Raw genomic sequence first — 16,183 nt, 5'->3', positions numbered from 1 at the left:
AAACTGTATTAAAAGTTGGTATATAAAAACAAAAGAAAAACAAAAAAAACCAAAATCCTTGATTCTACCGGAATGCACAACGAATGGAAGCGCTGAGTCCACCTGTTAAAAATCGGTAAAATTTAATGAAGTCTGGAAAATGATAAAATGCTTTGTACACACCGGGTTTCTCCCATTAGCAGGTAACAATATGGCACCCGAGCACAGCAGATGAAGTCAGAATGAGGCACTTTTCTTAGTGACTAAATAAAATTAAAAAAAAAAAAAAAAAAATTGAGAAAAAAAAAACTGAAAAAAACCCCAAAAAACAGGACATCGTTACACAGCGAATTTCTGCCAACGAGAAAACCCGGGATACAGAAGCCGAGATGCACAATCGAATAAAGAGGACAATTGGTTCCAATTCTTGTAAGTACTTCCATCGAGAAGGTGGCGGGGGATTGGGGGGGGGGGGGGGAATCGTGTTGCGGCCGCTCTGAAGACGTTCCACAGGGCCTGTGAGTGAATTCAGCCCTCATACAGGCTGCAGGCGACGAAAAATAAAAAAATAAATTCAGGCACGGGACAATATAGATTGGAATTTTTACTCAAGACATAGGCAAGCTCTCAGCTCACCGACACAAGTCCCATTGAATTGAAAATTGACTTGTGTCACCTAAAAAGGAACTCTATGTTTTTTTTTTCCCCTATTAAAGGTACTGGTAGAAGGTAGATCTCGCCACCTGAGTACCAGAAAGCTTATGTGGGTGAGCGTCTACAGCAGGACTAAAGTTATTTTTGTTCTTGCTCTGGTAGCTCTCCCCATTTAATTGATCGGTGGCGTCGGAGATATTTTCAGTTCCGTCATCGGAGGTGGCAGAGTTGACTTGGGATGGAGAGGTCGTCGGTGGGTTTGGCGTTTGGGACTCGGTGAATTTAGTGTTCTGTAGAGAGGACTCCTCTAGATTTACTGTGCTGAGTTCAGATGAGCTAGTGCGTAAGCGCTCTCGGGCGAGCCACTCGGAGATGGAGAGGTCTTGCGATGGACACTTTGGTTTCAACCGATCCACGGCAGAAAGTTCATTCTCTGTACCGCGAGAAGGTTCATGGATTTTCCATGAATTCAGAACACTTATCTCAGCAAAGTCTCTCTGCCCTCCCAGTGTGTGCCGCCTCCTGATATTCTTCTTCTTTCGGTTTTCCATGGCGTGTGCTTTTTGACTTCCTATTCCAAACATATCATCAGCAGAAGCTTTAAGGCGCAGTTTTAGTCTGTCCGTTATTTTAAGCCTCCACCCGAGTTCCTGCTTTTCTGCTTCACCTTTATTTGACGCGTCCATTTGGCCAGAAAGACTCCCCTTGTTGACTTCCTCTGCAACTGTAGAAGATGTTGGGGTTTCATCGTTTTTTCCTTCAGTTGAACATTCACTGTCCGTCTTTTGTCGTGTAGACTTTTTCCTTGACAAAGTATCACATTCAATGAGTTTATGAGAACTAAAACGACGGCTGTCCATCCTTGGGGTTGAGCTCCCCTCGGTACAGCTGGCACTTCCTTCAGAGTTCCTTCGACTACCCTTTGAGAACTCTTCCACCGTTGGCCGATTTTGTCGCTCGGATACGCTGCTTGAAGGATACACTGGAAAGTCTGCTTCGCTGTCCGTTTCCACTGGCCTGCCCTCGCTTATTAACTCGCTCCTTTCATCATCGGCATCGTCACCTTTGCTTTCTGCTACAGACTGGACCTCATGGTTTATCAGGTTTGGTTCCAGCCCAACCGTGTATAATGTGGATGATGTCGTAGAGTAGTCCGAGGTGATGGAGCTCACCTCTGCCGTCAGAAAGTCATTACTTCTTGTATCGGGGCTAATAATAATTTTGGGTTTTGGTCGATGTATGGAGGCCTGGGATGAAGTGCTAAGTACAGTTCCCGAATCAGACATGCTCTCCTGGGAGGGGAAGATTTTTTTGTCATCGGACTGCACCTTCAGTCTTTGTCTCATGTCTGGAGAACTATTGGGCTTTAAAGGAGTAGTAGGCTCGTCGGAAGGTGTACTGTCCTTCCTGAGTTTTACATCCACACATGCATTCGGATCATTTTTGCTTAGGTTTTCAGGATTTATTTTCAGCGTCAGTGCTTTGGGTTTTAGAGGCACGTTGTTAGTTTTTGGAGTTTCACATTTGCTACTGTCGGACTTCCTCGTTTCGCGAGGAGAGGGATCCCTTCTGTAAAATACGTTGTCTAGCTCGTCCTCCGAACTGCTTGGCTGAACCTTGTCTTTTTGCTTCTTGCGCTTTCGACTGGCAGCAGCAAAAATAGAGGACACTAGCAGCTCTCTGCTATACTGATCTTTTCCAGATCCCCAAGAACCCTGGAAGAGAGAAAACATATTTAGAATAAAATAGATAAAGACGTTCTCTGCAGAAGAAAGATACAGCAAATCGCTCAAGCATGGGACCGAAAAGTTAGTACATGTCACATCAAAATTAAAAACAATTTGGTTTTGACAGAAAAATGGCATTTTTACTGTTCATATACTTGTGTCAAAAACATCATCACTGGAGGCCAAAAAGTATGGGGACTAGTAAGGTAATTTGTATTTGGGATAAACTCGTAGCTGCGCTCATCCCCTGCTCCTCTCCGCAGCCGGCATACATCGTCTGAATGTAGCCTTAGGCAAAAGTTTTTATACTTTACAGTTGTACTTTAAGAGAGGTTATAAGTATTAGGAAGAAGATGATGAGACCTACCTTAGATTTTGCCGAGTCACTAGTAGCGGAATCTGTTGAAGAAAAACCCCCAAAAAAACAAAGAAAAGAAAAACATGTCAGTGGCGTATGGCGAGGTACACAGCGGAGACAGATAATGCTAGGCTTCATGGAAAGGACAAGCACAGAACAAAATGTGTCAAAGCAAAAGAAAAACAAAGGGGATAGTCATAGCTCACAGAAGATGCAAGCTTCACCACAGAAAGCCACCGCCATGAAAGGATGCTGTGAATTGTAGGCAGAACCAGCTCAATGATAGGAATGGCAAGGAACCCTGTTCTTCAAAATAACATAAAAAAATAAAGTAATAAAAAAAAAAACCAAACACTGATGTTCAAAAAAGACCGCACCGATCTATAGATCTACAGCGGGAGGCTCCAAACCCCAACTCCATACTGGCTAACGCTACGTCAGGATCCCTTAACCCCCCCCCCCTAAGGGAACTAAACGTTTCACAACTGGAATTATGTAATTTTAGTTTTTTTAAATAAAGTTTTTGATTAGAGCCAATTAGAAATTCATTTTTGGATCTAGGGATGATAGGGGGGGGGGAATATATAACTAGACTTATGGAATGAGAAATGAACACCAAATCAATTATAGGGAAAGAAAACTGAGGCTAGACGAGAATAAAGAGCGTAGGAGGGGGCTAAGCCTGGGGGGGCTACGATGTCAATTGGAATGGTGATTGGTCTTGGTAGGTAAATAATGCGAGAGCTGAGCCCCATGCCACACCCCTTATAGACGACACATGGCTAATGCTTGTGACTAATAAGACTAGTAGACCGTACCATGCTATCTCTCCTCAGGGTCTGCTTCAGAAATAACAAGAAAACGGCAGAAAGACTTTAAGAAAGTAGCATTGATCTGTTTAAAATACGCTGAGCAGGACAAAAAAAATTGTACAGTGCAGGTTTTCCTCTTATTTTCTCATACGATATTTATATAAATCAGATTGCAGAAAAATAAAAGATCAATTTTTAAAAAAAAAAAAGTCCATTCACAAAAAACGGGGATTCCTGCAGACAAGGCAGCTACAATGTGGGCAGCAATCCTCCTTCTTCCTACAGTTCCAGCTGTCCATCAGTGACATCATAGAGTCCACTAGTGACATCACTGTGTGATAGACTCCTCCCATTTCGCCTGTTTACACATCAGTATATAGATTGTTTTTAAAAAAATACGGGAGAAAACAAAAAAACAAAACGAATAAAGCAAAAAAAAACAAAAAACACTTGGAATCGAGATCTATGTTGAGATATATGGAAAAGCGCAAACTCTACTGTAAAATTTGGGTGGATCGGGAGTCGGCAAGGACTTCCGCGGACCGATTAGGTGGTGACGTCAGAACGTTTACGATAGTGAGTGCGGTAGTCCTTATGATACACAAGTTTTTAGGATGTGATGACATCACGGAGCGCCACTTGTGTGTTATAAGGGATTATTATTATGCGCAGAACATGCTCGGTTAGTGCAGCAGCAGGTAAGGGAGGTTTGCTGAGAGCGCCTGTGATACTAGTACTTAGCCAAGGAACAGGTTGCAAGTGGAAAGATAGAAGGGAGAGTAACTTTAGTACACACGTCATAGTACACTTCTCACAGGAGGCCGCCATTTTGTGGACCGAAACAATATTGGTCTTAATAAACGACGCTCCGGTCCGCAAAACGGCTGGCGGGGAGAGGCTATAAGTTGGAAATAACACGGCAGGATTTAATGCGGCGCTGCTGGATTAGACATGGTGATCCAATTTATCACTTTAAGAAAATATTTTAACTCTCAGGATCTGTATCCGCGAAACCGTGCGCTTCCCATAAAATAACAATTCTGGAAGATCTTTTCAGCGAACTCCTCGAAGTTTTGTTATGAATTGACAAAATGGGTGTTACCAGATTTGGGGAGATGGAGTGTTGCTACACAATGACATTGGCCAATCGGTGCTGACCTCATGAAACTATGTAGGAACAACTTTTTCAGGAGGGAAAAGGTAACGCCCAGTTGGCAATTGAGGATGGATAAGGTCGACCATGGGTCAACCAATGACGAAAATGGACCAAGAGCTGGGCAGATTTCACAGAACAACCACACAGTGCAAAATGGGCCGCTCCAAGCATCATAGCGATACAGGGAGTTCATTCTTCCTGGCGGAACAACTGCGGAAGCAGGGACTCTATTATGTAGCATCATGTTGTTAAATACACTTGGCTGGTCTGTGAAATCTGCTCGGCCCGCTCCACTTAGGAGATTTTATTCCAGGATTATTTTCTCATGGGAAATGCAAGTAATTGCTAAGATTTGTAAAGCGAGGTACTGAACTAGGATTAAAAGGACACTGGTTTATCCTGATGGATTTTGATGGTAGGTTAAGGACCCAAAAAAAAAAAAAAAAAAAAAAAAAGTTCTATTATTAATCCACTATTGGGCTTTCCTCCTCTGGTACTGCAGCCCAAATATGATTGAAGGAAACCTATGAGCAGAAATTACTGTAATAGACCTGGACCAGTATCTCTCCGCCTCCTTGACTTTATCTGCAGATCACTGAAAAAGTACATTTTTTGGGCAAAACGCTAACAACACTGTGCCATTAAAAAAATAATCCACTTCATAAAAGGTACTAGTAGAGGTTTATGAGGAGTCATTTTCCGGACTGGTTTCCTTTAAGCACGTTACCCAAAAGCGAGTTACAGTCTAAGAAACTCGTTTCATGCGCTTGTGGGATTTCCCGGAATGAACCTCTAATCTTTGGACTGATCTGACATGTGGAATCCAGTCCAGTGATAAAGGATTTGGTTCAGGAATACCCAATAATACACAGAGCGAGCTTCCCGGACCCAACTCACTCATTGCATCCTGTATAATCAGAGGGACAGCCCAACCAGTCTCCTCTGGGTAATATTCCATATCCAAACACCCGGGCAGCGCTTCATTAAAACCTGGATCAGTTTTCCGATCCATGCAGTATATTACACCCAATTCTACATAATAATTAGTAACTCTCTTCTGGGGATGGAATATTCAATGTATTATCCACTATTCTATATCATATCTATAAACGTATGTGCAGATATTGGGTGCAGGATTAAGCTGTGGTTAATAAATCGTTAACTCCACCCAAAATGAATGAAAACCTCTCATGTCCTGTAGATCGGAAGTGGGAGGGGCCATAAGGAGGAACCTGCGCCTCACCCGCCTCCTATCACATGGGAGCCGTTCCCGATTCTGCATCGTATACATTGTATCGGCATTGGGTGGAGTTATACAAAGAATTGAAGGGATACAAAAGCAGGAATATCAGATTGTAGAAGCAGTCACAAGACCTCAGAGCCTATGGGTAAGATTAGGCGTGTGTGTGGCTAGCCTGCGGGTTAACGCTGTTACCTGATACGTCTCCGGGGGACAGGCCGGTCCTTCCAATGTTGCTGAGTAAATGATCTATGTTTGGCACTGGCTGAGATTCTACTGTGCTTTCCTCCTGTACAGCTGTCTACAGTTAACAAACAGAGATCTCTTCAACATCATCACACACATATAAGCTCTACTATGCGAGACATCTACATCATAAGAGTCACAACGTATGGCACTGCCCCCCCAGCTCTATGATATCCTGGGGGGAGCCTGCAGTTCTAGATAGGACCTGTCTGCTGTCCTGACTTGTCCATGGTAGCAAATATTTGCAATGTGCCTCAGTTTTTCCTCCTGGAAGTGTCCAAACAAGTTGACAATAGGGTGTCACCCGGCCGCTTGTCCGCTAGGTGGGTGCCTACATAGTCAACACGGATTAGACAGCTACAGGGTGCGGAAAGACAAACTATTTGAATGTCAAGAGCCTCAAAAGAGTGTTCTGAAAGGGCATCCACCAGGGTGAAGGATTGTATGTAAATGAGCCTGAGGGGCTCCAAGCTTCATAGGTGTTAATGGAGCCTTGAGCCCCTCAGGTTCATTTGCATACACAGTCTTTCATCCTGGTGGTAGATGTCTTTTAAAGGGGTTTTTCCAGGAGAAACATCTATGTGGCGACTAGAGGATGGGTGCGAAGCCACCGCCACAGCCCATCACTGGTCTCATCGGTAGCAGTGAGCCAATGAAAGGTTGCACCAGTCATGTCATTGATGATGCCACCCAGGAGAGTAGAGGAGTACAGTTTAGCTTTTTATTTTAACTACAAATTGGTGCATCCTGGAAAACCCCCTTTAACATATTCATACATTTCCAGGAAGAACAGAGGAGCAAGTAATTTGCTACATTAGACATGTCAGGAGAGGTGCCAGGTATATTCCACACTGGAGCGGTGAAATACAAGGGGAAGTTGCCAGAGACTGTATTGTGTAATCCAAGACCGTTAATGACGGGGCAAATTGCTTTTGGGGTGACTGGAATGTAGGTTCATGAATGGGCAAAGTCTGGTCCACGAGTGCAACATACGGCCACGATTTTATGTACGGGCGCTATGACCGTATAGAGGCGCGTCACAGCTCATCCGGTCATAGTGACCTCAAAGATGCTCCAAATTGTACAGAATAATTATAATTACTACAAATAATAATTATTATTATTATTATTACTACTATTTTTTTATTTATTATAGAATAGATTATTTTTTTATGCAATTATTAGGCTGAAATTCGGGCCAAAGCGGCAGAAATTTGACAATTAAATCTGGACAAAAAAGTAAAATATATAAACTCACACAATCTGGTGTGATTTTGGTCGTCCGGTGTGGACAGTCTCTTAAAAAGGGACAAGCACACATTTTTAACTTCATCTTTCTATAGGAGTAAATTACTGTGAATAATTTTCTTTTCATGGGTTTCTTTATTGTGCTTTTCCTCTATTTAAATTGGACATTTAGGAGTCATTACACACTGACCAATCAGGAGCGATCAGTACGGCCAGGGTCACAGGGACGGTAATACCCGACTTGGCGATTGGTTTATACATTTTCAGTAAGAATAACAGAGGAACAGCATAATGTAGACCCGCTAGGAGATTGTCCTGCTACACACAACTCAGCGGAGAGGGGGGGGAAGTGTATTTAAATATCTTTTGCGGATATGTTGGACTTTGCTAAGATTAACCCTTCAGTTCATCATTAAACACGCCAGATTAGCGCTTAGCGGCTCTACTACTAGTACTCAGTCTTCCAGTTTCCTCCATAAGAAAATAAACGTAAACTGGAAACAATACTTACAATTGGTTCGTCTGCACTTTCATCACTGAAAAACCAATCGTGCTGGAAACACAGAAGGAACATAAAACACGAATGAGACATTATTATAATACACAAAAAGAAAGAAAAAAAAGTGTACAGAGTCTCCACTCACACACTGAATGAGGGTCTCCACTATTTTGTACTGGTCAGGCATGTGCGTGACCATGTTTGTCATGTTGTCTTCCGATGTTCTCACCAACGTCGGACCAAACACAATGGCCAAGTTTCTGGGCTCCATCTACAAAAGAAAATTAAAGAATTACCCAAAATTCTATTTGGGATCTGATACTACAGAATCATGAGATTTGGTCTATTTGGTCAATTTTGAAAACTTGTGCATGACAGTTTTCGGATGGTTAGCAACTCCATTCCAGCGCTTACAAGTTACAAGCTGAGGTTCCTGGATGGGCTGAGCTTTCAGATCCCTGGATATGAGTAGAAAGATCTGGTACCGCTGGTCATGGCAAGTGACCTCAGAGAAATAGGTGGACAGAATAATAGAGGTTTCAGCAGGAGCCTACCCCCCTGAGGTCTCCAAAAAGATCCAGGCTTCTTAAAGATCTAACAGCAAAATCCATCCTGATAAACCAGGGACATTTCCTCATAGATCCAGGCACCAGGACTGTGGTAATCTTCCTATATCTATAGCCTCCTTCCTTCAAAAACCCAACTTTTATAATTATTCTAATGAGCCAGAAGGGCTCTGGGGGGGCGTTATCAGAGGCCCTCCTTGCTGTAGCTTTGCAGGCTGTTACACTGTGCAGGTGCACTTCCCCTCTTCCCCCTCCTCTTAACTGCGAGATTTCAGAAGGCAGTGCTAAGGAATGAGGAGGAGAGATACTACTGCAAAGTGTAACAGCCTGTGAAGCTACAGCAAGGAGGGCCTCTGATAACGCCCGCCCAGAGCCCTTCTGGCTCATTAGAATAATTATAAAAGTTGGGTTTTTGAAGGAAGAAGGGTAATACACCACAGGAGCGCCCCTCTGTCTCTTCTATCCCCCATTTCTTCTAAGCTACAGCAAGGAGGTGCCTTCATTTTAGAAGGAAGGAGGCCATAAGAACTTACAGTGCAGTGCCTGGATTCATGGGTAAGTGTCCCTGGCTTATGATGGATTTTGGTAGATTTCCTTTGAAGGGTTCAGAGGTGCAACTCCAGGAAGCTATCCACCAACCCATTTGAGATCTTTACCATGTCCAGAGGTACCAATAAAGGGTCTATAAAGGGTCCTTACACTGTGACATGACCATGGACCCAGACATTTCATGGATAATAGCGATTCCTTTTTAAAGGGGGTTGAGCCACAACATGCACAGAATAGAGCAGTGATGGCTAACCTATGGCACAGGTGCCAGAGGTGGCACTCAGAGCCCTTTCTGTGGGCACTCAGGCCATCACCAGAGATGACTCCAGGTATCTTCCTGCAGTCCCAGAGAGCCCAGGACTTGCTGTGCACAGAGCTATTATAAAGTGACAGTGCTACCTGGGACTATTTTCTGCTTTATTGATGTCCTCAGGTGCTGGTATCAATGAAAACTGTGACAGAGAAGGGAGTATAAATCAATAATTAAATTATTGTGCTGGCACTTTGCGATAAATAAGCGGGTCTATGTTGCCGTTTGGGCACTCGGTCTCTAAAAGGTTTGCCATCACTGGAATAGAGGATAAGAGACTGAGATTTCCTTTGGTTGGACCTCCAGGGATCAGAGATCTGAAGAACGAGAGTTCCATAGAAAGCCCCCATACATGGATCAGAGGTGCGTCCAAAGTTTCCATACGATGCAGCCGGATCCTAGCTAGAACTGTGTGATAGAACGTCCGCAAAAACACAAGAAAAAAAAAAATCTTAGGAGTGTTCACCTTATTTTTCTCAGAATTTTCGGCTACGGTTTTCAGATGCGTGCACAGGAACTTGAGCGTCTCGTAGTGGTGCCTAGGCAGATCAAGAACCTGGAAATAAATAAAAGAGATATTGAAAAATGCAGAAACATCGGCCCCAGAAATGCAGAGCTGGGACATGGCACAAGACCTCTGACCAATTGTGGACCGGTCCGTTACACAGAGACGAGATATAAGGGTTAATGAGGGGAGCTGTTGGGACTTACCAATCTTTTTAGTACTACGAGTCTTTCCTTGGGATCTTCTCTGCGGTTTGCTTCAATAAAGTCATTGTATCTGTCTGGTAACAAAACACAAATATAATTGTAATTATGCTGATTATCCATTAAAATCAAATGCAACAACCGCTGTCTGATATAATTTTACAGGAAATCTACAATCCAAATCCATCCTGATAAACCAGGGACACTTACTCATAGATCCAGGCACTAATCTTATATTTGTTATCCATGGCCTCCTTCCTTCTAAGATCCACTTATAAAATTATGCTAATAAGCCTGAAGGGTTCTTGGGGTGTTACAAGAGCACCTCCATGCTGTAGCTTCAAAGGCTGTCACACTGTCTAACCTCCCCCTCAGCTCTTTCCCATTCCTCTGTGTGCTGTAATCTCACACAATGGGAAGGGGAGGTGTTCCTGTAACAGTCTTTGAAGCTACAGCATGGAGGGGCTCTGGTAACACCCCAGGAGCACCTTCGGCTCATTAGCGTCATTTTAAAATTAGATTTTAATAAGGAAGGTGGCCATGTGTCATATGAGAAGACGCAATGTCACAGTGCCTGGATCTATGGGTAAGTGTCCCTGGTTTATCCATGTTGGATTTCCTTTAATCGTCTGAAGTTCTGGAAGTTTGAGGTTGTACACAAATGGAGAAAACATGGCTGCTTCATTCTAGTGCCGTAAGCCGTGCCTAGCAATGCAGCTCGGTTCCAATAAAATAAAGGCGAGGTTTCTTCTTTTCAATCCCTTTAAGACATGACCATTACTAAATGTCTACGTGCACAAGAAAAAAGATAGCATTTGGCTTTATGGAATAGCAGCTCGTCTGATCTAAGCCTTCATAGCATGACTGAGTCTAGTTACAGTCAACAAAACGCAACCAAATGCACTTAAGTGTTTGCAATATTTGCCTCTTAAGAAAGGTAAGAGCTGAATCTCTGCACAACCCATTGGACATCATCCAGAGGCAAACACCGTAAGCCCTGGCTCTTAGATTTCCGGCTGCTCCCCTCTGTGCTAACATCTTTGAATGAAGCAGAAGAACCGCTTACACCCCTTTAATTTAAAGGAAATCTACCATGAAAATTAAGCCTGATAAACCAGGGACACTTACTCATAGGTCCAGGCACCGTGACTGTGGTAATCTTCTTATATTTATTATCCATGGCCTCCTTCCTTCTAAAATCAACTAATGAGTCAAAAGTGCTCTGGGGGAGTATTTCCAGAGCCCCTCTGCGCTGAAGATTTACAGGCTGTTACACTGTCTTCTCCCCTGCTCCCTCGGCACTTCTTCCCTCAGCAGCAGGAGGGGCAAGTGTTGATGGAGCAGTAGGGATGGCGAGACTAACAACCTGTGAATCTACAGCAACCTCTGGTAACACTGAGTTTCTGGCTAATTAGCATAATTATAAAAGTTGATTTTAGAAAGAAGGAGGCCATCGAAAAAATATAAGATGATCACCAGTCACCGTGCCTGGATCTATGAGTAAGTTCCCCCGGATTTCCTTTAAGGACATCTCTTGCGCCCCCCTCCCCATATAATGCTGAGTTACCAGCTATCAGAATCCAAGTTACAGAATGCTACATGTACAATCTGAACAGTAAGGACTGCATTCATTATGAGATCTGTATACAGGTGAACAAAATCATATGGACAACAGAGCGTTTCAATAATCTCATTCTGTAACCATATAATCAGCTCCCTTTACCTCTGGGAGATCCCCTGTAATAGGGTCACATAATGACAACCACTTGTGATCGCTGCAGATTTCATGTCTGGCTTTACAGTTTTCTTGCAGCGGCCACTACTGGTGGGAGTTAGTAATACAAGTAATGAGTTATCCATGAATTCCACGGACTGCTGGAGTCCTCCACATGAAAAGCTGCACAATTTCCCTCATGGAGGGGTCACAAGGAGAGAACCTCCACCTCTGTTTTCGATGCAACATAAAAGACTATAAATACATTCAATAACGGAGTTAAATCTCTTACCATTCGTGAACAGCGGCTCTGGAAGCTTTCGGAAGAAGGACTTCAGGAGACTGCTTATAACATTCAAATCCCGCCATTTCTACGGAAGAAAAGACAATCCGAATTAAAAATGTAGCAACACGCTTCTTCCATCCCGTGACAATTCTGGACCGGGGGATTGATAAACGTACATCATCTTCCAGGTCGAGGTCTGTAAATCCCTTGTTGAGCTCCTCCTGCATGTTGGCGATGGCGGCATTATTACCGGGGACTCTGTATATCCCCGTGTTCTCCAGCCCTCGCTCCTCCACCAACTTACAGCAAACATCCACAATCAGCGGCACGTACTGAAATACCAGAGGGGAAAGCAAGGTTTAGCCGAGATACCGCCATAGTGGAATGGTGTAGGCTGGACAGAGGCGGCCATATTTACATTATTGGTCTGAGCAGGGGGGCAGTCATCTAGGCGGACGCCAAAGGTACCGCCGCCGGTTGTCTTCTTCTTTCTGATGATATGGTTAATACCGCGCCTCCACGTTCCTTTGTCCTTGGGTGGACTGGTCTCATCTTTGATTAAACAAATGGATACATTTACATAACTTAAAAATTTGAGAACTTTTTTTCATGGAAATATCCCTTTTCTCTCCTAGTGATGTTTACACAATAAAGATCATTCTAACCCCTTACTTGACAATTTTACTCAGTTTTATTGTCGTTTTACTCCACTCTAAGTAGACACTTCATGATTCCTCTAGTGCTATGAGATGCTGTGTGCTGACAATGTGCTTAGATCATCAGTGTACAGGTTTATCTACACTTTTATTAAGCTTCTGAATGTTGTACTAGTATCTGACACATAGAAAGAGGTGAGACAGATCAGAGATGATAGCGATCCGTGAGATGGACATAACACAAAAGATATGATCAGATCTGCTACATCTTCGGTATACAACACACTGCTGCAACACCTTCCCCTGCTATAAAGACCTAATCTTATCTGTAGCTTGGGGATTCATTCTCCTCACACTGCTGCTGGCCAACAGGAAGTGTCTGTGTGTGAGCTCGTCTTGGAATGCAGTGGGGAGGGGCAGGAGTGCTGAGAGACTGCAGCGAGCAGACGGGAGAAGATATTCACAAGAAGAATCGGGCCTGCCTGACCCCCCCCCCCCCCCCCAGTCAAAACATATACAGTCAAATCCCAGGCAACTGAAATTGTGTACACCAGGACAGATCGAGACAGGTTAGAGTTAAATCTGCAAAATGCTGTATTTTTGTTAACAACCGTGAATTCGAGAATGTGTTATTTTGTTATCTCGAGTATATTTATGAATCTTGTCTTTGTGGGAATACCACTTTAAATGGCCTTAATCTTCTACAAATGAGTGAAAAGATTGGAATTCTTAAGGTATGTTTGTTTAGGTATTTGTGAGTCAGCAGTATGCTAGGTCCCGGGAGAGAGTGTGTAGTAGTAGACTCCTCTTACAAGCAACATTATCTAGTTTCAGTAACATATTAAAGCCCATTGTTCCGGCAAACATGCTCTTTTGTGCTTGCGGGATTTACTGGATTGAACTGAACTTGCATGCCGATTTCTGTACAGATTTATTGTTCGGTGTGGTAAATCCTGTAATTGTGCTAGCAACTTTGTCAGAACAAACTCACTTATGTGCTACATGTAACATGCGCTGCTGGGTTCTTATAGGACCACGATATAAATGATCTATTCCCTTAGAATAATTATCTTACACTAATTAGCTGTTAGAAGAGAATACAGACACTTGCAGATGCATCAAGGCCTCTACAATCCTCCCCAAGTTGTATGCCCTCCAATGTGTAGTGGCTATGCTCAGTATTGCAGGTCAGACCTATGCACTTGAACAGGACTGAGCTACAATTAGGATTGATGGATGAGAAGCCAAAGAAACTTGCTAAAAATCTGATCATCGTAGTTCAGGAGAGTCATCTGACCCCCAATGATCTAATATTGATCAACCATACTAAGGATAGACCAATATTATAATTGCAGAAATCCCCTATAATATCTACTGACTCTTGCGGTAAGTAGCAGGTCACAACACAAACCATTAGCTCATTTGCTGCGGATCAAAAATCCACAGCCGAAAGACGTTCCCCATTGTGCATGCATCGGATTATCATATTTCCCATAATTCCCTGCTACTGTATTATGCTGCAGTGTAGCTAATACATAACCTGTGCAGATACCCCTTATAGGGCCATGAACGATTATCAATACCAACCTTTGATCTGCTTGCGCTCCGAATCCTGCTTGGGGGAGTGCGGACTCAGCGGTTTGGAATCTGTTCTAGGATTGAGGATATATGGGATGGTGATGGGCGGCCGGGCGGGTTTAGGAGAGGGTTCAGTTTTGTTGTTGGAGGATCTTAAATAGAAAAAAAACAAACAGATAATATGTTACCTTTTCCCTATTCACCAATTTTGTTGCAACAAATTTCTTCAAACTTAATTACTTGGCGGCCACGTTGAAGTCCTTGCGCTTGCGCTGTTCTTCTATCAGGTCCCGGCTCGCCTGGTTGGTTTCCTACAAAGAAGAGAAATTACTTGTAAGTCACAAACAATAGAGTTATATAATATGGACAGCACGCACGGGAGCTCAAAGACACGTGTGGCAGGAGCGCCGCTTGTGACTGAAGCATATGAGCTCAAACTTCATTTAGAATACAATGGTAAGGGGCACATCCGCTACCTCGTCGTTTTGGTTGCCATTTTCCCGGATCGCATTAATCCAATCCAACATTTCATCCCTGTCCTCGGCCTGGAAGAGATACTCCCGGTTGGAAGTTGTAACGCGGAACACGTTCTTGCGTTTCGTTTCGCTGTACGAGATGTCGGCTAAACACCCGGTGATGTTTATGGGCTGCTCTTCTTCAGACTGAGAGGACAGATGTGCGGCCTGATCCTTCCGGTCCTTGTGCAGATACAGGGAGTTGTTGCGTAGGATGACGTAGACTTGTTTCCAAGGTCTCATACTGCCGCCAACTCTCTGGAGGGAAACATCAGTAAATGATGAGGTGTGTATACAGGGGATATGACGCCCTCTATGTCTGTGATGGTCAAATAGGTCACCTACCTTTCCTTTATCCGTGATGAGCTGCCGGAAGTAGAGATAACCTTCTTTGTTTGAGTCGATGAAGACGTCGGAGGAAGAATCTTTTCTGGACTCTGAGTCCTCGGAAGACTGCATGCTCTGCGGGACCTGAAAGAGAAGACATGTTTACTACTAACCCTCGAGGAGAGTGAATAAGCCAGATTCTGAGTGTTGGATTTAAAGGGATTGTCCCGTTTTAACTTTTCTTCTGTGGGTTTTATCTGGTTTTTCAACTTTGCTACATACATTTCAATGGAGATTAGCAACATGGAAAATGGACATTTGAGGTCCCTTTTAACAGCCCTGATTCCCCCAGACAACCTGTGAATATGTTATAGATCCCCATGTTGTAAGTTTTGTTCACTACAGCCTTAGTGGTGGAAATGGAGGGGTAAAGGTAATGAGGTATATCATCTATAACCATTGCCATGGGTAAAGAATCCAATTGAACCTTTATAATAAATAATAATCTTTATTTATATAGCGCCATCAAATTCCGCAGCTCCTAATATATTATTCTAATGCAATCAAATCTTAGAATGATTTGAATGATTCTTATTTATATGATAAAAATTCTTATGAATTATTCTATTATAATAAGGCAATTCTAATTGTTTGATTGGAACATTTCTAATAAAAATTTTAATTAATCTAATAACCCTATTTAATATAAAAAAAAAAATATAAAATTATAAAAGATATTATACTGAGCACACATTGTACCAACTCTTAACTCTATTACCATTATGTCAGGAGAAGGGACAGGTCCTGCATGAACCTGCATATTCCCTGACGGCGGATATTTTTTTAGTGGAAAATCAATATCCCTCATCATGCCGTAACACTGCAGTCCAGGCTTTCCTTTGGGATGCGGCGTGTGGCGTCAGCACATCGGACATGATTTACCGTTGCGGTCAGATTCATGGTAAAGCTTATCCTATAAATATCACGTGTAATGTAGAGCCCCATTATCCTACACTACAGAAGGCATAGCTGATCATATATAAATAGATATACAC

The 16,183-nt window shown here is 43.1% G+C and overlaps 1 protein-coding gene across 6 annotated transcripts in view; it reads right to left on the bottom strand.

Annotated features, from left to right (window-relative positions):
• Positions 1 to 611: 611 nt before the first annotated feature.
• Positions 612 to 16,183, bottom strand: part of ARHGAP21 (Rho GTPase activating protein 21) — a 102,584-nt gene continuing 87,012 nt past the window's right edge. For all 6 annotated transcript variants that reach the window (XM_072154131.1, XM_072154127.1, XM_072154128.1 and 3 more), the window contains 14 exons: positions 15,147 to 15,272; positions 14,763 to 15,059; positions 14,527 to 14,597; positions 14,296 to 14,438; positions 12,471 to 12,604; positions 12,229 to 12,384; positions 12,059 to 12,137; positions 10,056 to 10,129; positions 9,811 to 9,900; positions 8,065 to 8,190; positions 7,932 to 7,973; positions 6,122 to 6,227; positions 2,728 to 2,759; positions 612 to 2,348 (listed from right to left, as the gene is read on the bottom strand). In XM_072154131.1, the coding sequence (XP_072010232.1) occupies positions 690 to 2,348; positions 2,728 to 2,759; positions 6,122 to 6,227; positions 7,932 to 7,973; positions 8,065 to 8,190; positions 9,811 to 9,900; positions 10,056 to 10,129; positions 12,059 to 12,137; positions 12,229 to 12,384; positions 12,471 to 12,604; positions 14,296 to 14,438; positions 14,527 to 14,597; positions 14,763 to 15,059; positions 15,147 to 15,272 (3,135 nt within the window). In that variant the 3' untranslated portion in view covers positions 612 to 689. The remainder of the gene's footprint in view (positions 2,349 to 2,727; positions 2,760 to 6,121; positions 6,228 to 7,931; positions 7,974 to 8,064; positions 8,191 to 9,810; positions 9,901 to 10,055; positions 10,130 to 12,058; positions 12,138 to 12,228; positions 12,385 to 12,470; positions 12,605 to 14,295; positions 14,439 to 14,526; positions 14,598 to 14,762; positions 15,060 to 15,146; positions 15,273 to 16,183) is intronic.

This window comes from Engystomops pustulosus, chromosome 5 (assembly GCF_040894005.1).
Source record: "Engystomops pustulosus chromosome 5, aEngPut4.maternal, whole genome shotgun sequence".
Classification (NCBI taxonomy): Eukaryota; Metazoa; Chordata; class Amphibia; order Anura; family Leptodactylidae; genus Engystomops; species Engystomops pustulosus.
The sequence above is the reverse complement of the archived record's forward strand: the minus strand, read 5'-3'. Positions and strand labels throughout refer to the sequence as shown.